The 27,481-nt window shown below is 43.8% G+C and overlaps 4 protein-coding genes across 9 annotated transcripts in view; 3 read left to right on the forward strand and 1 right to left on the reverse strand.

The window, feature by feature from the left end:
* The window catches only part of vat1 (vesicle amine transport 1), a 30,330-nt gene extending 14,906 nt beyond the window's left edge, over nt 1–15,424 (forward strand). For both annotated transcript variants that reach the window (XM_031867803.1, XM_031867802.1), the window contains 4 exons: nt 2,071–2,241; nt 3,416–3,505; nt 6,264–6,505; nt 10,036–15,424. In XM_031867803.1, coding sequence (XP_031723663.1) covers nt 2,071–2,241; nt 3,416–3,505; nt 6,264–6,505; nt 10,036–10,308 — 776 coding nt within the window. In that variant the 3' untranslated portion in view covers nt 10,309–15,424. The remainder of the gene's footprint in view (nt 1–2,070; nt 2,242–3,415; nt 3,506–6,263; nt 6,506–10,035) is intronic.
* LOC116394582 (uncharacterized) lies at nt 15,193–21,373 on the reverse strand. Of its 2 annotated transcripts, none has more exons than XM_031867787.1 (6): nt 21,285–21,373; nt 20,051–20,237; nt 19,582–19,685; nt 16,686–19,484; nt 16,059–16,267; nt 15,193–15,959 (listed from the first exon to the last, which is right to left on the reverse strand). In XM_031867787.1, the coding sequence occupies exons 2-6, from the start codon at nt 20,232–20,234 to the stop codon at nt 15,872–15,874; spliced, it is 3,384 nt and encodes a 1,127-aa protein (XP_031723647.1). In that variant the 5' UTR covers nt 20,235–20,237; nt 21,285–21,373; the 3' UTR covers nt 15,193–15,871. The 2 variants fall into 2 exon arrangements, with proteins under 2 accessions (XP_031723647.1, XP_031723646.1); XM_031867786.1 differs by having other exon boundaries at nt 20,051–20,234; nt 21,285–21,366.
* Nucleotides 21,374–22,377: 1,004 nt separating this feature from the next.
* Nucleotides 22,378–26,032, forward strand: phb (prohibitin). Its single transcript, XM_031867816.1, has 7 exons — nt 22,378–22,458; nt 23,007–23,104; nt 24,041–24,202; nt 24,419–24,561; nt 24,668–24,784; nt 24,869–24,964; nt 25,107–26,032. The coding sequence occupies exons 2-7, from the start codon at nt 23,020–23,022 to the stop codon at nt 25,317–25,319; spliced, it is 816 nt and encodes a 271-aa protein (XP_031723676.1). The 5' UTR covers nt 22,378–22,458; nt 23,007–23,019; the 3' UTR covers nt 25,320–26,032.
* Nucleotides 26,033–26,608: 576 nt separating this feature from the next.
* The window catches only part of znf652 (zinc finger protein 652), a 12,477-nt gene continuing 11,604 nt past the window's right edge, over nt 26,609–27,481 (forward strand). For 3 of the 4 annotated variants that reach the window (XM_031867796.1, XM_031867797.1, XM_031867795.1), the window contains exon 1: nt 26,609–26,977. The gene's annotated coding sequence lies outside the window, so the exon portion shown is untranslated. The remainder of the gene's footprint in view (nt 26,978–27,481) is intronic. The other variant, XM_031867799.1, reaches the window with a different exon arrangement.

A 27,481-nucleotide genomic window follows, 5' to 3' on the forward strand; every position in this document is an offset into this window, starting at 1 on the left:
CCGCAACAACCCTCACATCCAGCAGCTATAGCCTTGATTGTGTTTACTTGTCAATTCTCCTATCAGTGTCAGCAGGTGTGATTGTAGCCGCGGTCCGTTCATCCCACATGGACGTATGAGCTCAGATGACAACCTCAAATCAGAAATGTTTTTTCGTCTTTACACTGAAATTGAGGGCAGGGAAGGGGTTGTATTCAAATTATTTGTCTTGTTTTTGTTTTGTTTTATCAAGGGACAATTTTCTGTAACAAAGCCCTGAGTGCTTTTTTGAAAAAAGTTAAAATAAATGGCCCTGAAATGAACCCTTTTTCCTTCTCATGCTGAGCGTTTCCTGATCAGAGATTAATAAAGAGGATAATGTGATTTGGTTTATCATTACATCTCAGTTCATATTCTTTTTTTTTTTGGCCAGTGTCAGTGGTGTTTTATGTGACAGTGCAGCCTCAGAGACTAACTGCCAGGATGTCGTTGCGGAAATTGGACTATTCGACTTGTTCAGTGGCTCAGAATAATTTTTATGCTGAGCTGAAGGGACCAGAGGTGCATCAGTGTCATCTAATGTTCTACTCATACACAATGTCCAGCATACAGACATAATCATTCTGATATTAAGATAAAAAAAAGTAAAATGTTCCAGTTACACTGAGTACACAAAACAGACTATAAAAGAAGCATGCAGCCGTCCTAGGAAAACATATTCATCCGTTTTTGTTGATTTTGAATTTGTCAGATAAACCGAAGGATTAGGTGTACCTTTATGGGTTGAGACAATAATTCCTTGTCACGAAGCTGATTTCAGGGTGGATTTTTTTAGATTGTGAAAAGTCTTTTCAGGAATACACAGGACAGCAATGGTGCAGTGGTTTACAGTCTGATGAAGTGTGTGTCTCAGATTAACCGATAAGGATAAAGGAAGAAGCTTTTTTTTTTTTAATAGATGTCACGTTATGGGATCAGAAATGTGATTAACGAAATGTCTTCCTCTTTGGTGACTGTTGCACAAGTCTAATCAAACATGCATGGGCGTTTTTTCCTGCCTTTCTTTATCTCACTGGGTGTGCATATTAATCTATGTTGACTTCAGTTGCCTATGCAAGAAAGTAAATTATGATTTCATCATTCAGTTAATCCAAACCTGTCCAGTATCTCAGCTATGCCATGATAAAATGGACGTAAATGCTCATGTTTTGTGTTGCTTCATTCTCTGGTATCAGATAAGACGTGCTCTTTACTTGGTCGGACATAAGTGACCTTTATGGATTCCTTTCAGTTCAAGTCCTTAAGTCGGCTTCCATTTCAAACAAGCTACTGCTTATCAGTAACCTATTACTTCTTGCTTTGGCTGCCTCGGCAAACATTGGCCGAGGCATTTGCCACAACTATGTACACACTTTCAAATAAAGCGACCACACAAACACAGATATCCAAAAAACATCCACTGAAGCACACAGTCTCGCAGCACTTTGTTTTTAAAAATGATCTTGGACAATGTGCACATTTTGTTGTCAGGTGGCACGGTTACAAGGAGCTGTGTTTATGTAATCTGCGATAGAATGTCAGCCAGCTCTCTTTTCCTAACAAAACAGATACCGCAGCTCCATTTTTCTGTCCTGTGGAATTTTAAACAGGTTGTCTTGAATAAGGGAACCAAAACATGAGATGTGTCATTTGAGCCACAATGGCTACTTTCTCCAGAGTTAGATGTGTGTGTGTGTGTTTTTGTGCATCTGTGTGTGGGTGACTATTCTCCCCAGGGCCAGTTCGGGTAATGTGATTGTCTTTAATACATTCTTTTCATACCCTTGAGCAAAACACGTCCACGCTGCTATTGACTGGCTTGTTTGGGACAATAAATAATGCAAATCACATTTACCTGTCGTAGACAATACGTGCAGAATGTGAATTCTCGGCTGCCTTTCTGTTCCGCTGAGTTACATTCAGGTTTTAGTGGTGCCTTCAACAACCAGGTTAAGTTTGCTCGCCAGTAGAATAAATCACAAGTCATGTCCTGAAATATATATTCTTTCACAAAATCATAGCCGTTTGTCAACCCTGCCCCTCTTCCTTCAGGTGGTGTGGGTATTGCAGCCACTCAGCTGTGCAACACGGTGAAGGACGTGACTGTGTTCGGCACGGCGTCCGCCAGCAAGCACGAGACCATCAGCCAGGGTGGAGTCACGCATCCCATCGACTATCGCACCAAGGACTATGTGGAGGAAGTACGCAAGATCAGCCCGAAAGGTGAGACACTTGGCCACCTGCACTGAGACAAGTGCTCTAAATGTGGAGTTTGTGTGGAAAATAAATGAACCAGTGCAAACTATCTATGATCAAGGTTTACATCAGTATGCATGTTTATCACTACTTCATAAGCAAATATTCCATATCAATGTATTCCCTCTGGCACAAAGCAATACTATGTGACTGCTACATTTGTCGATCGGTGTTGAACAAACTGCCGACAGTGAGATGTTATATTTTCATACACTTTTTTTTTATCTCATGACACAATTCTCAGCAGGGCTGGCTGCCATGTACACTAGATTGACAGCACGTAGGGAGTCATTTTGTCTACCAAGCAAACTCATTTCGCTAAACTGTGACTGTTTGGATTCGCCATCAATAATGTATTCGCATTTTCATGCAGATGTGGCCCTGGACTCGCTGAGAAAAACGCTGCTTTTCAGCAGAATGGAACAATGTCCAGTTCCTGTGTTCCTAGCAGGATGGAGAGCGTTATTATGCTGATTTCATAGTCCCCTCTCCAAACCGTCTCTGCTCTCTGTAGCATGGGGCGAGACTGACAGACATTACAGAGACAGATAGGAAGACAGCGAGAACTGACACTTTAGACAGAATGTATCTAATTAAGCCTGGATCAATGTGCAGCCCTGCTCGCTACCTTTGGCTCTCGGTCAATTCATTCTGTGCTGTGGTCAAGGCAGAGTCCTGCTGTGAGCCTCACACAATCAATAGAAGCAGGGTTTAACGGAGCAAGGAGGGGTAGCCCAATTTGAGGAGTCCCCTCTGGCACAAAGGAACATCATTAAGGCCGAGCCTACATGGCAAGACATAAATAAGCCACAGAGAAACCTTCATAGTTAGGTTGCCATTCTTTACCATCTGTTCAGAGGTTGATTTGTTATTCTCTCCACCGTGGAATGGACTGGACATTGACGGAGAGACATTGTATCCCTCTTGTCTTATCAGTGACAAGAATGAGAAAATATAAAAACAATCTCACCATGCTCTCCTCCTCTCTCTCTTCTCTTGGCATGCGTATGGGTTTCTCTCCGTGTAAACATGGCACAACTTGGCTACACCTACTACTCCTAGTGAACTCTGGCATGCAGAGCATGCTCTCGCTGAATTCACACCAGTGATAACTGTCCCCTTCTTCTGTCTTCTGCTCCAGGGATGGACATAATACTGGACCCTCTCGGAGGATCAGACACCCATAAGGCCTACAACCTGCTGAAGCCAATGGGCAAACTCATCACCTATGGTAAGTAGTGGAACACCTGGGTGCAGATCATTTATTATCAGTGTAGAGCTAGTTTGGAGCGGCTCTATTTAAATCCTCGGTGATACAACACAGCCCCTTTCAGGAGTTAATGCAATTAGATTTGATGAAAATGATCCCAGAATGTTTGCCAATTTCTCCAGTTTTTCACACAAATTGATCTGATTCAGAAACACTTTTATGAGCTTAAGTCAAATAAAAATGACGCCTCAACCTCCACGAGCAAAAAGTCTTGTAACTGCGGTAGAAAAGACTGAGAGGGGAAAACTCCTCTAAAATATCTAAGACCTGAATGACTGTATGATAGAGAGAGACACAGAGAGGGAGAGAGAGACAGACAGAAAAATAGACAGAGAGGAGAGAGAGACAGAGTGAGACAGGCAGACAGACAGTTAGATGGACTGAGTGAGTGGGAGAGTGAGACAGGCAGATAGACAGTTATAGGCTTTTATTTTTAAATGGGGGGGGGTGGGAGTCCTCTTAAAGTCTCCAAGACCTGAATGACTGTATGAGAGAGAGACACACACAGAGAGAGAGACACACAGAGAGATAGAGAGATAGAGGGAGAGGAGTGTATGTGTGTCTGTGTGTGTGTCTCAGTGCCTCTGTGTGTTTATCAACATCACTAATGAGCTCACCTGTGTGCTTGGGTGCATGTTGGTGATTGGAGCACCTGTGTGTTAGAGGCTAATTAAGATAGAGAGTAACCAGTTATTTCCAACAAAACTACCTGTCAAACATATGCCCTCTTTACCAAACCCATGAGGCTAATCAATAAAATATGGATACCGTGAGAGAGATAAGACTCTGGCAAATGCGGAGATGTGTTTTTTATGTTTGTGGTGTTAATAATGTGAGCTCAAGCGCAATATGCAAAACTGGTACCGTCTGCTTTCTTTGAGAAATGAGTGGTCAGGTTTAACATGGTCTAATGGAGCAGTTGGTTGGAGTTCATGTCGCTCTATGGCTCTTTGAGCCAAATGTGTAAGTCCGTTGGATTCCACAGACATCTGTGTGCGACAGCACAACATTTCCAAGCTTTTTGGCCAAAAATGGTGTATAAAGAGTAAACATTGTGGGAGCTGGAGCAATTTGTTTGGAAAAATCACAGAAGATTTTCCTGCTCCGCTCCACTCTAACAGTTATGCTCTCACTCTAGCTCTTAACGAGCCGTGCAATACACACCCATTATAAAATCTGAAACAGACCCAAAATTTTCATGAAACTTAATCATGAAAACTGTGCTAGCTATCAAAATGTCCCTTTGGCTCAATAAAGTGCAGCGTTTTGTCTACGTTTTAAACTTTGAATCATGTTTCTACGTTAATGTACGGCTAGTCAATATGGGCCCAAAGTTAAGTGTTTTTTTTGCTCTCTTCACGCCGCAACCCCATTCAAGTGAATGGGGACATTTTGCTCAATGTTTGGGGATTTTCGGGAATTTTCGGTAAAGCCGCTTGGCGAATCTCTCCAAAAAATAGATAGCACACTATTCCCGATCAGGCCGCACGTTTTGATATATTTTTCACGCCGCTGTTGGCAACGCTGTGTGAGGAGAAGCACGCCAAACTTTTGGATAAACCTGATTATTATTATTAGTAGTAGTAGTAGTATGATTAAGCCCGATGGATAATATACAGTGTGCTTTGGCACAGGCAGTTTTACTGCCTTGTGCCACAAAGCCACACTGAATGAATATATAAAATAGTCATGGGTTTCCACTGAATAGAGCTGCTTCCTGGTGGGCAGAGTGACCTCTCTATGGAGCTCCATGTTCTCAGTGTGCTGTGTGCCATCTGTGGGAAGGCCTTTACACTTGCTCTGTCGCGATGCCAATCTGGAACCAGCATGCATGCAACAGTGGGCAGGGTCGGCATCCATGAAGAACAGGCCCTTGCCTTTGCATGCCGCACAAAAACCCGCTACCCAGCAATGGTGCCCCCCCCCCTCCCCCTCCCCCCCCCCCCCCCCCCCCCCAGTCCACCCCATCCTCCCGATCCCTCTGTGCTGGTTGCTTCTCGTCCAGCTTATCAGAAGTATGCATGGTGGAACAATGGGCGTTCTATCCACATGAAACCTGGAATGTGCCTGAATGTAGCAGGCTGGGTCCCTGTCTTCCCTGAGAGCGGGCTTTGTGTCCCCTGTTTCCCCTGAGAGAGACACAGAAACAGTGAGAGCATAGCAGACTGAGGGGATAGGAAGGGGATGTGGTGACAGTGAGAGCCGTGGTGCTAAAGAGGTTTTCAGGCTGGAAGGTGCAGGAGAGTGTGAAAGAGGCAGAGCAAAGACATAAACCAGGAGTAGAGGTACCTGACAGGATTTAATGTTGATTTAACATACTGCCAAATTGTTTGACCTATAACTAGTCATAAAATTTGAAGACAAAGACAAGACATCGCAAAGCCCAACATAATGTCTTCAGATTGATTGGTTTTCTCAACCAACAGTAAAAAAATCTTTAATTTACGAATTACTTAAAAAAAAGAAAGAAGTAAATTCAATTCAATTCAGTCAGTTATTTTCTGCCAAGTCAGTTACCAAATGATGCCAAAAGAGAGAAGTTGATGATCAGATGAGAGAAAAATGGAAAACGGAGAAAGTGGGAGAGCGGGCAGATAACTTGATAGAAAATGAACCAGACCTCTAATCGAGTCATCATCAGTAAATCAACTAAGGATTTAGAAATGTGCCCTCAGAATATACTCTTTTTTTTCTCCTTTCACCCTCCCCTCTCCATCAGGTACATCTAACATGCTAGCCGGCCAGAAGAAGAACCTGCTCGCTGTGGCCAAGAACTGGTACCATCAGTTCTCCATCCACACGCTCAGCCTGATCCAGGGGAACAAGTCAGTGTGCGGTTTCCACCTGGGCTACCTGGACGGGGAGATGGAGCTCATCACCCAGGCCATGAACATCATCCTGGATCTCTACAAGCAGGGCAAGGTCAAGCCCCGCATCGACTCCACTTGGCACCTTGAGCAGGTTTGTGCCTTCCTGTGGTTTCCTTTACCTTAAATTTATCTCTGTCATAATAACAAACATATTTATACCATGGCGGTTTCTCATTACTACTCCAGACAATGTCAAGCGAATCAGGTCTAGACATGGTCCAGATCTTCCTACAAGAGACGTAGCCGGTTCGTAATTTGCTCATAAACAACAGAATCGCTTGCCTTTTTAATGTTCAACATTTTTGCCGACAATTCTCCGGACAATGAGCAGCTTTATTTACACATGGGCTCAATCGGACATTACACTGAATTTTAACTGGGACATTTGCGTTTTCATATACAGCTCCTCCAGGTAATGTCTAGATAATTTCAGGGTGCATGTGTGAAAGAGGCTAATGTCAATATATTATCCTCATCATCCAGCCTATTTACAACTGATGCAGCTAGTTTTCTGGCCCCCTGTATGTGACTATTTTAATGTATTCTTAGGTTGAATCCATACTCAAAGATGTATTTCCATTTGTATGTGGGTTTCAGATCCATTCATGCCTGGTTGTTACTGTGACAACATGCAAACCTGTGCACCTCAGTCTCGATGTCCAGATGATTCATTGTGCATTTACACCTGAACTACATCCATTTTGTGGTTTGGTGGGTTTGTGCGCGCGAGAGTTTTGCAGTGGAATCTGCAGGAGCTGGGTGTGGCTCTCCGATTTAATATGGCTCAACAATCAACAGGCGAAGTTCGTCCACAAGAAGCACTGTGTCTCCTCGGGGATAACTCACTCAGCCAGAGAGACAGTGTCAGATTGTTGCTGGCAAAATTATCCCTGCTAACAGATCTGAATAGACAGTGTGAGAAACACCAAGAGAAAGAGGGAGTCAGAGGCTGACATCTTCTGTTGTCCGAGTCAGAGCTGGTCAGTATTCTAGCCAGAGAGAGAAACACCTGCTGTCTTTCTCCGCCATCTGACGCTCTTTCTCTGCCCCTCATTCTGTCTGCTCTTTATATCAGACTTTCTCTCAGTCTTTAGGTTATTGACTCCCTCTCTGTCTCACTTCATCTCGCTGTATTCTCTCCTTCTCCCTCCTCACAGTGTATCTTTCTTGGTTTTTCTCTCTTGTTGCTATGGTGACTTGCTTTAGTCAGCGTGTGCGTTTGTCTTAGGGAGGGGCGCTGATGTACGAGAAAGAAACATGGAAGGAGTGTGGAACAACAGAGGAGAGAAGAAGGTGTATTTCAGTCTGGCTTGAAGTGATCAGGTGTGGAAAGTTTATGCGTCAAAGCCGAAAAGCTGGGAGGTGACAGTTAATCAGATACATTATCGATTATTACAAGCCGAGCACAAAATGCCACGCCCTGACCGCATCCATCACAGCCCCTCCTCCATGCTCCATCACCCGTCTTTTTGTGCTCCACTGAACAATAAACATGCTTTTGACAATACTTGGAAATAAGCATTGTCCTTCCCCCCCCCCCCCGTGTGGTTTCTCGTGGTTCATTATCTACATCTGCACTGATACTCAGGAGGATAATGGTGCAGCCGCAAATAGCACACTCGGTCCGAGATGCCTGGGAGCCAGAGAGGTCGACAGATGTTAGAGAGTGAAGGATGGAAGTGGGTGGAGTCGTCTAAAGCGCCTCGGTTGCTCTCACTGTGACTTTCATTCACATTGAAGATGATGCTTACGATTCCCGGACTTACCCCTCCCTCCCTTTCAGTTTCAGTGAGGCGCGTCTCTCTTCCGAAGGACACCAGTTGCTGCCTTCGCCCCCCACCCCTCTCTCTCCCCTCTCTCTCCCCCTCTCTCCCATGTGTCTGAGTCGTCAGGGCCACGTTTCAGCCAGGCTTTACGTTGCTAGGAGATGGCCCTGTTGCCGTGGCATTGGTTGTTAGGTGGTCTGCCTGCCTCGCACGAAGAGGGGGACTGGAGGAGGGAGGCAGGGAGGGAGGGAGGGGGAAGCGATGGAGACAGGATCAGACAGCGGACAGAGCTCGGTGGTCAGGGGGAGGGTGGGGTCGGTCTGACTGGGATTCTCCTCTCGTCGTGATGATGGAAAGTCAGTTGGACCAAATTGGTCGATCCATCATTGAATGGGGGTTCGGCTGAGTAGCTGTCAACACTGATGATTGGTTGACGCCATTAAATTCAGCTTTTATACACGACCAAAACACGTGACTAAAGAAAGTTTACTAGTTTAAAAAATAAATCATGAACATCGAATTAACTACTACTATAAAATGAACCTCAGTTTTAACCCACGAAGTGCCATTGTCATGTCATTTAGATGTGAGGGGGGCATAATTAACTTTCCTTGTTCTCTGCGAAAATGCATTGTTAAATGTAGCTGAACAATGCATAGTGGTTGCACACGTTAAAAAAACGTTAAGGCAATGTCCTAAATGAAGGTCTGCACACAGCTCTCTTAAGTGTGATTTATTGAAACATCAACAAATGACATTTCAAGCTAAGGCTCTTCTTTAGACTTCACGTAAGGGTGCTACAGTGTGTGGAGCCTCATTTATGTTTTCTCAAATATAGCTGAAATTAATTTGGTGCTTTTGTGGTCTGATTTACTCAAAGGAAGATTAACAAACAAGGAATTTTGCACTAAAAGTCTGTAACTTGTTATCTTTAACGCAGACTGAATCCTCATCTTATCTTCAGCTAAACGTTATGAAGCATTTTTGCGCTGAACAATTACTTTGGATTTAGTGCTTAAACACCTACCTTGGAATCGCATTAGGAACGGATCTCTTTACGGCCAGTATGAACAGGAGGAGCATATACAAACATAAAAATCCTTTATTAATCCTTCACTAATGAGACATAGCACTATACCTGATAGCAGTGGCTATTGATCGATTGATCTGCTGTGGCTCACAACTTCATTTTGCAAAGATGAAGACATAAGAATTCACATTAGAGCCATCAATAACCTTCAGCTCCCATTATAATTGACATGACCAAGATTGAACCAAGGTTTCAGATCCAACATTACACTCGATGAGCACATTTTAATGTAGAGATGGTATCATTTTCTAATTCAAGTAAAAGTTTTGTTTGGTAACACTAGGATATTAGATAAAAAGATTACTTTCTGCTACATGTCTGTATTTCTTGCCTACTTATAATTATAAACATTTCATTCTGTTTATACTGAATTGTAATATTGAAATTATCTGTTTGCAGTACATGTTATTCCCCGCATTTATTTGGTTATCCTTCTGTGATCCTTTTTTGTCTTGTTCCTGCTGCGACAATTTCATTTCCCTTCAAAGATTATTAAAGTCTCATCTAACCAAATGTAGCTTCTCATATACGGCATATTAAAGCGATATTTGAGCCTGTGAAATGTATTCCTAGTCTCTGGTATTAAAACAGAAGATTAGTGGCACAGAATGCAAGGAGGCTCATATCGCTGTGGAGAGGTGTTGGTGGAGGAGAAACTGGCTACTACTGCTTATGCTCAATAGATGTTTCCCAATGACAGGTGTATTTAAACTCTGCCCTCTGTTCACTCTTGTAATCGTCTTTCTCCTTCTATCCCTCCTCCAGGTGGGCGATGCCATGAGAAAGATGCAAGAGAGGAACAACATCGGCAAAGTGATCCTCACCACAGAGCCGATGCCCGAGGAGGAGAAGAAGGAGGAGCCCAAGAAGGAGGACAAGAAAGAGGACAAGAAGAAGGATGACAAGAAGAAGGATGACAAGAAGAAGGACGATGGCAAGAAGGAGGAGAAGAAGGATGACAAGAAGAAAGAGGAGCCCAAGAAGGAGGAGAAGAAGGAGGAGGAGAAGAAGGAAGAGCCAATCAAGGAGGAGAAGTGAGAGGGAGGGACGGATAGTCAAGCAGACCGGCAGGGAGTTTGTGTCCTGGGAGCAGGGGGTGGGGTGGGGTGGGGTGGGGTGGAGTGGGGTGGGGGGAGGATAGAGATGGATGGGGTGGGAGGTTGGGGGTTGGAGTGTAAGCAAGGATTGGAAGGAGTTAGAAGGGTAGATTACAAAATGATCACACCACTGTCGATCGATCATCTCTTCCACCTCCCCTCCGCCTCACCCTCGAGAATCCACAATAGCAGTAATTACTCAGGCCTGGCTCCACCCATCCCCCTCCCATCCCTTTCTTTTGCCTTTATCTCTATAAAAAATAAAAAGGTCCAATCATTAGTAACCCTTGGTAAAAGCCAAACGTATCTGTGCCTCACAAGATTGAGAAAAAAACGCAGCAAACACTCAAATAATTTTTACTATTGGGAATGTCGGCACAAGCCGTGGAGGATTGTGGGTATGGTCCAGGCTTGGGGCAAATTACTGTTTCCTTGACAACCCTGCTCGCACTCTGGCCCCCCCCCCCCCCCCCCCCCCCCTCATGCCCCTCCACACCTCAACTCCCACTGTGCTAAATTGTTCTGCTCTGACTTCCACCTGCCACCTCCTCTTCCCCCCCTCACTGTGCTGAGTCCCCCCCGTCCCTCCCCCCTCTCTACACCTCCAACACCACCACCACCGCCCCCCTCCCCCCCCTCACACCCAACCCATTCACGGGTCGGACCCACAGACAGGCACTAAGACGGGCAGATAAACGGAGAACCACACCCACCCACACGTTGCTCTCAGTGTCCAATGCTTAGTTATGTCACAGAGGATGAGTCAGAGATGCCTGCGATTGGCTGATGCACCCCAGCTTTGCTCAGACAATGGTGGTAATGCTAGAAGCCCTAACATCTGTTATCATATGGCCTTCGCGGCGATATATATTGTATCAGTCTCTATCAGTAGAGAGGAGACGGCTCCAAAACTCATGCGTTCCCACCAAATTTCAGTGAAGTTATTATAGTGGCTGCAGTTTTGCACATGCCTGAATATGAATTGCCCTCATAATGAGCCTTTCTGTGCAGTGCTGAATAGGGAGGCAGAAATCATTGCTCAGCTTCCCTCTCCTTAGATACAGATTTTTCTAGCTGACCAACTGTTGGCAAGAAGTGCGCAGTGCCAATTAAGAGAGAATTTGTTTCTGCTCAAACAAGCCACAAATACACACTCGTACACACTCTGAATGTGATGAAAGAGACACTGTCATGCTGAGACAGTGAAGCGTCTGAAATGAGCCAGTTAAAAAGGCCAATATCGGCCCTTTCTCCCTCAGCATCAGGCTTTCTTCCTCCCTGATCCTCCTCGAGGCATTCCATGGCATTCTGCTCCTTTCACAGCGATCGTTCGCCTGTCGATCACCCTGACCTGAGAGAGGAGAATTCAATTCAAGCTGGCCTCCATATTTCGCCTCCCTTGCTTGTCTCTACTCAACTCTCTCTCTCTCTCTCTCTCTCTCTCTCTCTCTCTCTCCCTCCTCTTTCCATTTCCCTCTCTGTGGTCGGCATAGCAACAGGCGTCAGGCTCGTCAGAGAAGGCTCTGTGGTCTGTTTCTCCGACTCCCTCTCCCTCTGTTTCTCTATTCAGCCTGTCCACACGAGCAGTATTACAACAGGTGTGAATTACATTAATGATTTTAAATGATAAACTGAAGAGACGGAACTGTTTTTTTAAGGTTGTTAGTTTTGCACTCACGAGCAGTTTGTTCACACCGGTGAAATTGAAATCAAGTACTGACAATGTGTGCTGGCAGAAACAGCGCACCGCTCCCCCTAATGGCCAGTGTGAATCTTGTCTCACTGGTGTAATGTAATTGAAGTAAATCCTAAGCATTCATAATAAATCCCACTGGGTGGACACTAAACCTTAATGTAGGAGGATATCTTTAAACCTCATATCTCTACCTGCCTGCCTGCCCGTCTGTCTGTGAGCCCGGCCTCAGTGCTGAGACTCAGATGGGGACTAGTGACTTTGTAAAAAAAACACAAAACAAAACGTTTGAAAAAAAAAAAAAAAAAAGAAAGACAAAAGTTGTTGTGTTAGCATGAGTGGCCTCCCTCATGTGCCGTGTGTGGTGTGCCATTGTGTGTGAAGATGTGTGTGTCCTCAGGTCTTTTGTCAGGTTTTAAAAGCACCCTCTCCCTACCCCTGCCACATTTCCCCCTCACACTACTCTGCTACAGTATTATGTAGCTCCAACTGCAACCCTCCCTTCTTACTCTATCTCTCTCCCCTCCTGTCTGATAAGAGGCCTGTGTTATGAGGACAGTTGGTATTAGTATTTTGCACTCTGCTCGCTGATCTTAATGCACTTACAGGCATGGCAGTCGCACTCCAGTCCCACGCAGGCTTTGATTCGGCTCCAGTTTTGCTGCCTGTTTGCCATCATCCACTCCCAGTGTATCTGCTGAAGCTCACCGAAAGCACAGGTGGCACACACACACGCACACACACACACACACACACACACACACGCATGAAAAAGGTCCCCCTATTTTCAGCTTGACAGTTCCTGCCCAGGCCACTTCTCCTGGGTGGCAGCTGAAATCAAAGCACTCATCCATCCTTGACCGTGGGGAGTAAAATGTTTAGCAGGGCGGAGTGAACTGGGCTGGAGTGCGTTGGCCACGCTGGTGTGGGGAGTGTCCTGTCAGCCTCTGGTTAGTGTTCTGTTCTAATCTGCTGGGCTCCCTTTGTGAACCTGTGGACGGTGCCATGTGAGAAACAAACGCTTCGGTTAAAAAAAAAAAAATAATGATGTTTTACTTAATATGTTATTTTAATTTACCTTTATATTTCTGTTTGTTTGTCTGTTTTGTTATCCAAGGGTTTAAAGTTCAAAGCTCATACTCTTATGTGGGGACCTGCCAACCTGCACTCCTTTTAAATGTGATGAAGTCTTTCTGTTGGTCCGAACCATGTGTGCCAAATTGTATGTATATTCTTCTGTCAATGCTTTGAATATTAACTGCATAAAAAATATGAAGACAATTCTGTTTTTGGATGCATTTCCGTCAACCTTGAAGAAAAGTGAAAATACAAGAGTCGTCACAGTGTGTCAGATTTCTATCCCAAATGCTCATGGGTGCTGACAGATTTTTTTGCTGCCGTTTACAAAAGGTTAAACACAATTTGTCGTTTTTGATTGGTTGCAGTCGTGCTATAGCATAGGCCTGCACTGTGCCTCTCTCCCTGCACAGTTTACCTCAATCCGAGGCCCCTCCCTCCGTATTTATATCCTTTTCACTGTGTTTTACCAGCTCTCGCGCCATGTCGACCACAACAGGTTGAAGTGTTTACAACCATAATATTAGTATCACAGTGAAAAGGGACTGGATATGGTGCATTTAAGGTTCAAAACTACACCAAAACACAGAGATTCACTGAAATCTGCAAATTTCCTCCAAATCCAAAGCTCCATGGTATTCCTCTCTATGGATTTCTATTCCTTTCCGTTTGTTTCCAAATGGCTTGTGTAGCAAGTGAGGAAGCAGATGTTTTCACACAGCTGTACAGGGACGCCAATACTGCAACACAGCTGCACAAAACCCCAGCTTATTGGCTGATAATAGCTCAGCTTTTGCCTGCCCCAGACACAACATTTCCGCTTTACAGCTGATCCCAGTTCGCTCAAGGAATATTAGAGACGTTCCTCTTTTCCTGTGGCCGGTGCAACATGCGCAGGCCAAAAATTCCTCACCAGATCGCCCCCTTCTTTCTCCATACATAATCATAACAAGTATAACATCAGTTTGACATCTGGAATTTGAAATTGCATGCATTCATCGGCATGTGGAAAACCTATTGTAATCTCTGTCTTTCTTTCAACATTTTCCCCTTGGTTCTTTCGAGCTAAGCTGCCTTTGAGATGGACTCTATCAGCTGGGCGGGTGGCGGCTGCCTGAGAGCACTTCCGCCATGGTGAAGCTGCAGTGTAATGTCATCTTGAAATGGTTTCACCGTCATTCCAGACACTTATGCAAAAGTACTTGGCAACTCAGAGATGCACAGGAGAAAAAAAACTGTTTCAAAGATAAAATAAACAAAGTGATACTTTTCTGAACATTTGCCGTTTTAGTTATGAATTAACACTCGTAGTTTTAGGTTTGAAAAACACGCTAAGACAATGAGCGTAGTATTTCCAATAGCTTCTCTTCCGTCTGTCTTGGCTTGTATAGCTGAAGTCCGTTACAGGCGCCCACCGTTCAGCTTTGAGGTGAATTTCTTTCGGTTTTGATATGGTTTCTCAGGTCATTCCAAACAGCAGGTTTCTTCACGTAAGAAGCTACTTAATTTTGCATTCACTAACACACAAACAACGTCATCCAGTTTCTCTGAGTTCACTGCACAAACTGTCACACCATCCATGTTCTATGTGAGCTTTAGTACTCCCAGTCAAATGGTGAGGCTCTGACAGTGGGTTATTTCCAACTTCAGAGCCGCTGTGTTCACTCATCCACAAACTCAGAACCCAAACAACCACATCTGCCTGCAGCTATTGTTTCCTTAGCAGCCATTTTTACATCACAGCAACATTGCAGAGAAGCAACGGAAGTACAACCTGGCAGGGCTTGTCATGTACAGTACTAGGATGCATGTTTAGTCGACCAGAAGATAAGGCATGTGTCCCTGTGCCACCTGACTTCCTGTCCTCACCCTTCCGAATGGGCACTTTCATGGCCAGCTGGTTCATTCATGATCCACCTCAACATATCTCTGGGAACGTTTCAGGATCTCACTTCACATCTGTCCCACTACACACACCTGTTAGCATTCAGTCACCACTGCTAATTCTCTGCAAGGCATACCCAACAGGTTGATTTCCAAGTTAGTTCTCCTCTCTCTGTCCTTCCTCGTGTTGGTGGGGTTTTTTTCCTGGTTGCAAACACTCTTCTCGTCTCCACTTTGTTTTTTAAACCCTTTGAATTGATGCTGCTTCTGTGCTTGACTCTGGGTTTACTGCGTGGTGCCATGTTGTCCACATGGCCTCTAGAGCTTGTAACGCTTCAGTGTGTAATGTTACCATATGCCTTACATGTTTTCCAGGACTAATAAAAAAAGCATAACAAAACGTCAGGAGATGTGCTCTTTTATTTCAGTGCCCATTCTGGAAAATATAATTTTACTCCCCAATATTCTACAAATATCTTCATTGCTATTCCTTCCTAAATTACAGGATCGATAAAACTCCACAGCACGGTAAAAAATATATATATACAGTACCATGCATTTTTTTCCAAAATAATGCTGAAACAGTAAGAACATGTTCGGGAATGCTATGTGAAATGATTAAGAAAACAGCGGTTGGTCACATTGAAAAATGTCAACTTCAATCTTGAAGAAAGCAATGGTGAGGCAGGTTATGACATTGAAAAATCCAAAATAACTGCAATGAGAGCTGAAAAACAACATAATAAAAGCAGATACTCATCGCTATAAAAATACAGAGCAAATGGCTCCAATCACATTTTTTTTTAATTATAAAACTGCTTAAGAAGACCTCCTTAGATTGCTTTTATGTTTAAGACTCGGCTGGTGGCTCTCCAATCCCCTTGGAGGTCAAGACTTCAGATAAGCGAGCCAAGTAAGTGGAATCTGGGTAACCGCTCCTGAGAGAGACAAAAAGAAGACTGTTAAGCTCAGATACATGGACTAATGTGACCTTTAACTCTACAGCTCTGTTAGACATTCACACTGGCCTCACTCACCCTGATTTGCCTCCATATAGGGTGGTCTTGTGTGGGATACAGTCCCAGGAGACCCTGGCCCCTGTGTCTTTGCCCGTCACTGTGAAGGTGAGTCCCTGTCTGAATGCGTCTTTCAGCCTTGGCATCAGCTTTCTGACCTTCTCGCTGTCGGGAAAATAGGCTTCAAACACCCCTCCTTGAAATGGTTCTCCTGGAGAAGGGTGATCCTCCTGGTAAGACAGAGAGCGAAGACCACTGTCGTAAACACAATCTTTAGATATCATCTTGCATGAGCTAAAAGCAAAGTCTTGATATTAAAGCTATATGTGATACCTTAGTACACACCATTCATACACAATGTCAGTGTATTTTCCAGTACTCAATAAATCATAATAGTTAAGCTAAATGTTTGTTGACATCGTATACAAATAAACTACAACACAAAATAGTGTATCTGCAACATACACCTAACTTCTCTATATTATAGGCCTTAAACACAATAATACTATTTCCTGTTAAAACGTTTAAAAAACATATTGAACAATAATATAATGTGTTGTCCCTTCCTAAATGAAGATTATTATGCCTTCCAGTACATATCATATACAACAGTTATCAGTGAGAATGTGTGTAAAATAAGCCCCTCACCCCTTGGATACCATCCGGAATGCAGTAAGTGATCTTGATCACAGAGTTTTTTGTGTGACCTGGTAGAGTGATGTTTAGTTTAGAGTTGGTCATTTTGCCGTTGATGCCCCGTGTCGTCGCCTCTGTCTCATGACAAACTCTGCATTGGACGTGTATTGTGTCCAGGCACTTTGAGCACATGCTAGCTCCACACTTTGTTTTCATCGTCAGCATCTCACTCTCACCACAGACACAGATGCACCCCGTGCCACCCGGACCTGATCTGGATACCTCTGGTGTGTCCTGGATCTCCGTTTGTCTTTGCTGCGTACTGTCCTTGTGGGTAGACTGTATAGTTCTCTCTTTCTCATGAAGGGCCATGTCTTTATCAGTCGGGGTTGTTGTTGAGATGACATCATTCACATGTCTCGCACTATCAATTCCTGGTGTAGTGTGGCTGACAAATGGCTCACTCTTCTGCCCATCCATCTCCAGTGTTTCTACAATTTTCACTTTCTCTTTAATGACAGGGTCTTTCCTCACCAACAGTTGAGTAATAGATCCATTCACAAGCTCTGTCTCACGGAAGTCACTTCTCTGGTTTGTTTTCCTTTCCCGACTACTATCAGTCCCATCGGCTTTGCTTGTTTGTCTCTCTAGCGTCACCTGAGGATTACTGTAACAGTGCAGACTAGTACTTTGGTCCTTGTTCATTTGCAAAAATGTGGATGGACTCGATTTGGAGGCAGAAGGGCCAGAGAGGTCCTGTCGTTCAGGTATTTGGGCCAGATCCCGAGAAAATACCTCCCGCAGGGAAGCACCCACCTGAGAACACAACGCTTGCGGGCCGAGAACCAATAAGGTCTTCTTTGAAATCCTTATGGTAACTTTCTTGAACCGGCTACGCACCTCAGCACAACAAGCCTGTAAGGTTTCATCTGCTTCGTTAGTGATACCCAGCTCTGACAGGCGCAGCTGGTCCACAGAGAAGTCTACACAAACCGAATCAACCAGCTGCTGTAAACCTAGCTGACATAAACTCACTTTGGCTGAGTTTGCCCCTCTTAAGGTGACAGTCAGATCATAACTACCCTCTAAGCAGCTCTCTTTCATCTGGACATCAGAAGTCAGGTCATCCACTCGGGAGCTGTAGGCTTCTTTTATGTGCTTCCACATCTCACGGGAAACTGTAATCTCTGCATTGTAGACTTCCCGCTTATCCCTCTCTGTTTGGTTACTGAAGCTAGAGGACCTGCCCCTGGCTCTGACTGTGGACTTGGCGGAGTCGTCTTGACTCTTCGGACTCAAAACTTGGGCCTTCTGCAGAGGTGTTCCTGAGAAACTATTGACTCGCTTCAAGGTGGATCCAGATCCAGCAGGTGGAAGCAAAGTACTTCCCGACAAACTGGACTGAGTTTTGGTAATAGGAGATGTTAAGCTCTTGGGTCGAGTATCAATTAAATGAGCCTTCGAGGAGGTTTTATTCTGCATCGAAGCATTTGAAGGCAAAGCAGATCCACTCTTGAACAAGATGTCCCCTCCAGTGTTTTGGGCTAACGCTCTGGAGACACTTTCATCAGAAATCCCTGCTGTTTTTGACAGTACATCATGACCTAATATTGGCCCGAGGCGTGTTTGTCGAATGGGAGACGAGAGCCCTCGTAAGGTGAGGTCAGTTGGTCGACTGCCAAATGCAGCAAGACCTGAATCCTTAAACCGAGCAGCTAGTTTATACTTTTTGGCTCCTTCAGCTCTCCTCTCATCCTCCTCTGACCTCAGCTGCTGATCTATCCTGTCACCCTGAGAATCTGCGGTGGAGGACAAGGTGAGGGGGACTCTCCACTCATGAGCATGTGTTGATGAGCCAGAATCATCTAGATGATATCTAAGAAGACTGGCTACATCCTCTTTTTTACCCCTCACTTTGCTCGGGTCCAGGAGAAGTAACAGCTTAGCCTCAGACACATCACTATTGCTCCCAATAATGTAAATATTTAGCTCATCTTCATTCAGAAGAAGCTTAGGAAATCTGACACTTAAGGTGTCCATCACCCTTTGCTGCCCCCCCCTGAGGGACAGGATGCTCTTAGGGAGCTGGTCTCGACGGATCTTGGTCTCGTTCTCCTCGTAAAGCCTACTTATTGCCTTTCTTGCCAACTTCAGGCTCTCCTGATCCCGGCCATCCTCCCCCACTCCTGTTGCTACCTGCAAAAACAGAGTAGTCAACCCCTGATTTGTCATATCCACTACATCAACACCATACTGACTAAGGATATGCTGGTATTCCTTCCTGCAGTGTTTCTGCAGATACTGGAACATGTCTGCATCCACAATTAGTGAGAAGTCCTCCTCTGATGTAGTAGGATGCCCAGGAAGCTGCAGAGCTGCACCCTCCGTCAGGCCAGTATCTCCCAAAACATAACCACCAGGTGTCAGGTCTCCATGTGAGCTGGAGTTGTACTCATCAGAGGGCCTACCAATGTGAACTTTCTCATGTTGTTCTCTTTGCTTATTCGGTTTCCTGCTCTGACCCTCTGACTCCTGAATATGAGGCTTCAGCACTGTCTGAATGGACTTGGAGCCACTGGTGGCAGGTTGACCTGAGTGATTGTTTTCGGCCGATTGTGGTCTTTCAGGGTGACCAAATAGTTGCGCCAAAGCAGCCTGGACTTTGGAATAGGCACCATCCAATGTGCACAATTCCTCAGTAGCATCGTGGTTCATCTGGATATCAGGGTGGCTCTTATGAAGGTTTGTCAGTGCCATTATTCCCCCAGGAAGCTGGCTGAGGTCGACAGTTGCTGATAATCTTAAGATGACCTACGATGATGGAAGAAGAGAGACAACAAGCACTCATGGATTTAACTGTCTATTCAGTATTTGTTGACATATTTTCAAATATTCTGCTGAAGTGTACCTTGTCTGGGTCCAGGCTTTCTCGGTGCTCAGTTACAATGACTTTATACTTCTTTTCATCCACTTCCAGAGTGTGCCCTCTGTGTTGAATAAGTCTCTGTGCCACTGTGTGAGAGGGGTCACCAGACAGAAATCAATCTCAGTCTGTAAAGAATCCTGACTAAGCCCTTTACCATTGGCTACTCCATTGAATTGCATGTCAAAATTCCAGCTTAGTGTAAATCACTGGTCACAGCCGACATAGTGAGACATGTTACTAATTACTGCAACTACATTTTGGAGTCTTTAAAGTGAAAGTTAATGAAGCATTTGCTGTTGTATTGTGAGACAAGGGTGTACTGTAAATAATATGATATAGTTAATAGTATTTCCACACCACCATGTGTCTGTAATGGAATCAAGTAGCCAGAAAATTCCACCTCCCCTACACTTCATATGCACAGACATGCACACGCGCTGACCCTACTGACCTCCACTGTCATCGAAGGTGATGAGGGCAGAGACAGGCGTTGCCTTGACAATGGTAACAGAGGTTATTTCCCCTCCTCCATTCCTGGCTCTCAGGAAGTGGATAAATAGCTTGTCTTTCAGCCTGTTATCCTCAATGTCAGCGGGCAGACCGCTCACCCTCACGGTCCTGCCCGGCTCCGCCATCTGCTGGGAGAAAACAAATCACTGCTGTGAAGAACAAGCATTTTAAGAGTGACTGCAAGACAGCAACACAAAAGTACCAGGATTCTGCAGAAGTGGTGAGCGTGAACACCAACAGGATGATGACAAAAAAGCCGAAACACAACACCTCTTTACGAAGCTGTTGATGTGAAAGTATTGGCCAACCATTCACAGACCCCACCCTTGCAAATAGGAAGGGAGACATAGTTGATAATATAACACTCTCTATTGGGGTAACTAGGGCACTACATCAACAAAACTCAGAAATGTCTATTTCAGGGGAAATCGGAAGTGAGACTTTTGTTGAAATAGTGAGCAATTAACTGTCAATCTTAAATGTATTAAGACGTCTCACATCCCTCTACAGCTGGTTCTCTAATACACGAAGATGATGACATCAGGTTTTGGCAACTGATGTTTGATCAAGTTAATGCCATAACTATTAGATATTTGATCTGTATTGTTAAAAATAAAACGTGTTGTCGTCTCTCAGTTCAAATGCAATGTGAATATAAATCAGAAAATAGTAAAGATATATTTCAGATTGTGACAGATGGTGAAGTTAACGCCCCTTTCCCATTCCCACCTACAGTTTGCTGCTGCCTTGTTGGCAACTGCTAGACACAGAATAAACTGCTTAAAAAACAGCATAGGCTATCTTTATTAACTATGTTGCTTTTCACACACACACACACACACCACCCCCCACACACACCCACACGCACTCACAATAGACATGTGTAATTGCAAAGTAACTAAAATATTATGTTGAATTATAAACTATTTTGGTCTGATTTGCAGCCACCCTGCAACAAATGGGCAAAATATTGAGTATTTGTTTGCTACAGGATCTCAAAACAATATATGTAGAAGCGAGCAGGAAAGCCTCATTCGCAGAGCTGAGTGTCAAGGAAGTGGAGAGAAATCAGAAATCAGCCTATCGCAGTATCGACGGATCTCCTGTTGTCCGACGCTGTTACTGTCTGACACAACACATCTTGGATATCTTTAAGATTTGTAACGTTTACTGACCTTACGACTGTTTCACGGCGGTTTCCCGCTATCGTTCAAAGACTGCCACACTTTGCAAGCCACGGAGGAAAGTGAAACTACAAACTGATGTGTGATCTGTCGTGTCCACGCGAGGGGGCGACCAAGTGCCGTCTCATTGCACATAACAAGTAGGCCCATATTTCACGGTAAAGAGTGTGCGTGTGCGTGCGTGTGCTTATATGAGTGCAGGTGCCACGGCTTGAATGGATCAGTCCTTCCTACGATTTACAATTTCACCAAAAATAATTTTAAAAAAAAGATCCAAAATGGATACCAAATTGTGTAGCTTTGCATTTTTGTATTTGTTTACCCTACTGATCATTTTATGACCCCTCAGATCTATGTTGTTCCGCTTTGAGGAGAACATGATGCCTAATTTGTGAATCACTGGAATAAATTACCTAGCTATTTATTTGGAAGTTAAAACTAGCTCGACCTCAATCAGCTACAAACATATTATGCTTGTTGCATCAGTATTAACAGTCTGGTGATGTATCAGTCATACTTTTACTTTTGATATATCAAGTACTTTTGTACTTTTACTTCAGTGGGGATTTTGAATGCAGGGCATTATTTATTACATTTGTGTATTGGTATTTTATTAAAAATCTACTAACAATACCTAAACAACCCATTGAGAATAGTTGATTTGAGCCATCTTGACCTTATAAATACAGCATATCTGTAATATGGCTGAGGTCAGTCTGACAGACAGAACAATTTAACTACACAAGATTAATCAATTCTCTAGTTTACTTCATATGAAGACAAATATAATCACAGTATCTATCTGGTACTGCAGTTGTTGTAGTTATAGGCTATATGCCTTTGTGTTGTATTTTTTTTTGGCAAGCTGCCTTCCGTCTTATTTGTATTTACTTCACACACAAACTGCAAAGACCACGATATTTTAAAGGTCAATCAATCAATCGTTCATCTGAGGTCCAACCAGACTCCAAATAACAGTAGGTGGCAGTAATTCATCATTACATTGAAAGCCAACCATTTACACAAAGCCGTAGAAGAAGAAGAAGTCTGTCTTTTGTCCAATCTGAGGCTACGTTACTACATGTGCGCATGCGCTGTGGGCCAAATATTTCATGTGTTATACGTCGTGTCCGGTGGAGGTCACAGACATCTGAACAAAACCGAGGTGAGTGAAGTCGGTGTGTTCGTGATTGTCACACTGAAAATGTTGAATTGTATAGGAAAATGTGTGTATAACGATAATTACAAAGCGAAATGGAGACGTTTTATTCTATAATCTACATATGACGTTGTTTCACAGTGTTGAGTAAGGCGTGCATGTGAGCAACCGCTTTACATCAGTGACAGATAACATGCGTTGGTTTGCTGACACGCGCTTTATTTTAATTTGAGTGTGTTTAAAATGATATACAAGTCATATGTTGCATGTCTTGAACTCTTCAGATATAGTGCTCGCTTCATTGGGCTTAGCTTAGCATCTGTCTCGGTCTGAGCTACATCCATGGTCTCAGTAGTCAGCTAGGCGACAAGTTGATGCTAGCTAGTGAGCTAAATTAGCTAACAGCCACAGCCTTGGCATCTCTCAGCCCAAGGACAAGGGTAACTATTACTGGATGGAAGGGGTTTATAGTGGCTTTATAAACACCGTCACAAACGGTCATGTTGGTGAAGTGTACTAATTGTATTAACCTCTCGTCTTATATCCACTACCAGTGGGATTGCTACCATGGCCAAGCTGTTCGAGTCTATTGGGAAATTGGGGCTGGCCCTCGCCATTGGTGGAGGTGTTGTAAACTCTGCTCTTTTCAATGGTAAGTGCTTATCAATTGGACACCTAACTACACAGAACAGGTTGTTCTCAAGCTGTGCCAGTTCACCTAGTTTTTAACTCACTGGCGACACTCTAATAAGACCATTAACTCACTCACTGATTGGTTATTATTTCATTACAGTCGTTTTAAGATGTAAAACTAGTGTGTCATCCCATTTAACTGCAGCATAACATTTCATATGTTGGTCGAGAGCACTGCAATTTAATACATCAAAGCACGTTTATTTGTCACATACACAATTTTACACAGTACATGTGTATTTTCAGAGTCAAAAACCTAACAATCTCCCACATAGTGGCCTGTGGCCCTCCCCTCTATCACACACTTTTACATGCATACACGGTGCTTATCTCACATACACTTTTACTACTTTGCTACTCTGACAACAAATACTCAGCATTTGGAAGAAGAAAAAAATGCTGCAAATAAATAAAACACAAATGAAGAAATTGACAATACATAATATGTAGAATACAAATGTTGAAATACCCCAAGTCTAATTCAAAGCAGCTAAAGAAATATTTCAACCATTCACCAGTCATGTTTGCAATGGAGCCAACTATGCTTATTTTGTTTTTTATAATTCAGATTTTGTGATTCTAATATTATTTCATCACATATTCATCTAGCATGTTTTTCTTGAAAACCTCTACTGTGTTTCACAGCAGTTCTACATTGTGTGTTTCTTACTGCTGAATTTAAGTTGTCAAAAGAATGATGATTGTATTTCCGGTAATATGTATTTGATGAACCCGTTAACAGTCCTTTAGCAACGTGTAGCTCTTCAGTGATGTAATTCGTATTATTTAAGCCAATCAGGGCTTTATGTCAAAGGTTAGGAACACACTGAGCAATGAACTATAAACCAGTTCACACGAACCTCTTGGCAGAGACTAACTGTACTTCTTTCTACAGTTGATGCAGGGCACCAGGCTGTGATATTTGACCGGTTCAGAGGAGTGCAAGATATTGTTGTTGGTGAAGGTACCCACTTCCTCATTCCCTGGGTTCAGAAACCTATCATCTTTGATTGTCGCTCCCGTCCACGCAACGTGCCCGTCATCACAGGCAGCAAAGGTACATCGATCATCTACTGAACTGCTGTGACGTCGTCCTCACTTTTGCTCATAAAATTCAGTGTCTCTTTAAACTCAGTCTACAAATTGTGTAAACATTACCTAAGAATGTAACTTGTATTGTACATAGGAGGTTTTAATCTAAGAAATGATGTTTCACAGGCTAATATGTGCAGTAAGTTCAATTAAACAATTCTCCCCCCCCCCCCCCCCACAGATCTGCAGAATGTAAACATCACATTGCGTATCCTCTTCCGGCCGATGACCAACCAGCTACCACGCATCTTCACCAGTATTGGTGAGGACTATGACGAGAGGGTGCTACCATCCATCACCACAGAGGTCTTAAAATCTGTAGTGGTGAGTATCAGTCTAGAGTTATTACCAACAAAAAGGTGACTTGTTTTTTTTTCTCGTTATGATGTTAAACCGACGTCTCTGTGTGACTTTTTGTTTTGTTTCACAGGCTCGGTTTGATGCCGGTGAGCTCATCACCCAGAGAGAGCTTGTTTCTCAGCAGGTCTGTGATGACCTCACAGAAAGAGCCAACACCTTCGGCCTCATCTTGGACGACGTTTCACTGGTATGAAGCGGCTGGCAAAGTTGTTCATGTTCTCTCTTCAAATTGACTTTAACTTGGGGAAATAATTGTATTGTGTTCTTTCAGACACACTTGACCTTTGGCAAGGAATTCACAGAGGCTGTTGAGATGAAGCAGGTGGCCCAGCAGGAGGCGGAGAGGGCCCGCTTCGTTGTCGAAAAGGTACATTTTTAACTTGCAGATCGTCCCTATAATACTTGTACATTCAGAAATTTGTATGCAGTCTCTATGGGGAAAATGTGGATGGTTGAATTACAGTTATTGTGAATTAAGGCCAGCTCACACAATCTCTTTTTCCTTTTAGGCAGAGCAACAGAAGCAGGCGGCCATCATCTCCGCAGAGGGAGATTCCCAGGCTGCCTTGCTCATCGCCAATTCTCTGATGGAGGCTGGTGATGGTCTGGTGGAGCTACGTAAGCTGGAGGCAGCGGAGGACATCGCCTTCCAGCTCTCCCGCTCCCGCAACATCACTTACCTGCCATCAGGACAGGGCACATTGCTCCAGTTGCCCCAGTGATGACATCTCTCCTCATGTCCAGCCCACTCGCTCTGTCACCAGTCGTTACAACGGGCCATGGGAGGGGTGGTTGGAGCATTCAATAAAGGACTCTCAACTTCACACACATTCCTCTCACTCTTTCTCTAACCAACTCTCTGGACTGGGCTCTGCTGATAGCAGAATGGTGGGAGACAAAGTGAGAGGTCTGCGATGGATACATTTAAAAAGTCCACCCAGGCGTGAGGAAGGGGGGGGGGGGGTCATCTATAGTACTTGTTTTGAAAAAGATGACAATGCCGTTAATTAAAGATTTGTCTTTGCTATATTGTTTCAGAGCATTGCATGTGTGGAAAGCAACAGATTGTTTTTAACATCAAGGAAAAACAGTTTGATTGCTTTAAATGATGAGATGATAAATCGTGAATAATAAATGCAATTACTCTGTTATATGTGCAGGAACGATTCATTAACGTAACTTCTTTTTGTTCTGATTTGCCAGAGGTATACATAGCTATATGCATATAGTCGTCGCTTTGTCTTTAGTTTGTGTGGAGAAAGTGCGCACCATATTTCAAAAATGCCTCGGCTTAATACAATTTTCTTTCTGCTTCCCACTGGTCATACTTATTGTTCAAGGCCACAGAGGTGATTGTACATCATTCTGTGTTGAGTGTAATCATAATTGCCACAGGAGATAATTGCATCCCCATTAAAAAAAATACTGTAGCGGATACGCAGTCAGTTGCCATGTTTATTGTTGCCTCCATAACAATTGCTCTGGTGATGCCTCAAAATGGATACAATAGTTTATCTGACTTGGGTAGCTTTGACAGCGTAGTGAAAGTTTTTAAACAACGGCTGTTTGGGAAGAAATTAAAACCTGGATGCAACTAATGATGGGATTCTTTTAAATATTAACAGATTAAATTAATTTATTTGGAAAAAAAGGAATGGTTTAGAGCAAGATTTTAGATATGTTTTATACCGATCATTTAGTTTTCAAACCATTACCCTATGCATTGTCGCGGATGTTATTAATGTTTTAGGAAACTATCGTTCCTGTGAGTGTCCATAGAAACATTTTAACAAACATTTACCAGAAAGCCCTGTGTGTCCAGACCAACAAACAAAACGTCAAAGTCATAAAATGGACGAGGTATGTTAATAAAGAGCAAGAGTTGGTGCTAAAAATAGAATCAATTAATTACACTTCTAGGATTTCTCCTTTGAGAGGACAAAACGGTCCTCAGGGTCCTCATTATTATTTCATCAATCAAAATTTGAACTCAGCGCGTGTGCGCGCGCGCCGTACCCTGTCTGGTCTGGAGGGGAGACGAGAAGAATCCAGACCCAGACACTGTGGCGCGCGCCTGCACAGACAGCGGCCTGAATACCTCGGATGAGCGCGGGACGGTGGCGGTGGTACGCGCGAGAGAGCTTGGCCGGGCCACGTAGCGGGGTCTGAAGACACCGGTGCGCAGGTATCTCCGCAGCCCACACGGGACATCAACAAATACTCTGCCACACATTTTGCACGAAAAGATCATTGGCGTTGCTCTTTCTAAATGCACATCCGCGAATTTAGAGGGAGAGCGAGCGAGGAAAGTGCGCGTGCAACCCTGAATCTGTGCAACTCTGATTGCACGAACCCAAGAGGGAGGTCGCTCTCGACGGAGGTAAGCCAGAAAAACCGACAACAAAAATGTTGCTATATCATGTTAATCGTATTCACTTAAATGTATGTCAAGTATGGCTGCTTGGTCCGTGAGCTCAGCTAGCACCGACTTTGTGACAGTGTCGAGTTGAGTGGGTTTGATCGGTACAGCAGGCTGGGTTTGTTAGGAAAGCGGCGCTTCTCATCTTGCACGTCAAGAAAGAAAGACACATTGATAACAAAGCGTGACATCGGCTTTTCATCTTTGCTTCGTGATGGTCCGATAACTGTCACAGCTCACCCCTTAAAGAGCAGTATCGAAATAGATTTGAACGTTAATGCTAAACATCTGATGTTAGCTTTAAGCTAACTAGCCCTAATCTGGGCGGTTTTGGGTTAAATAAAAAAGTGAGTCTGTCTGTTGTGGGCTAATGCATGCCACCAAATATTAGCCTTTAATGTGGTGTAGCTCGTGCAGGGCACTATGGTTGTTTTTGAGGTTGAGTAACATTTGACTGCACTAACA

This window comes from Anarrhichthys ocellatus, unplaced genomic scaffold (genome assembly GCF_004355925.1).
Source record: "Anarrhichthys ocellatus isolate YVR2014 unplaced genomic scaffold, GSC_Weel_1.0 scaffold40, whole genome shotgun sequence".
NCBI lineage: Eukaryota > Metazoa > Chordata > Actinopteri > Perciformes > Anarhichadidae > Anarrhichthys > Anarrhichthys ocellatus.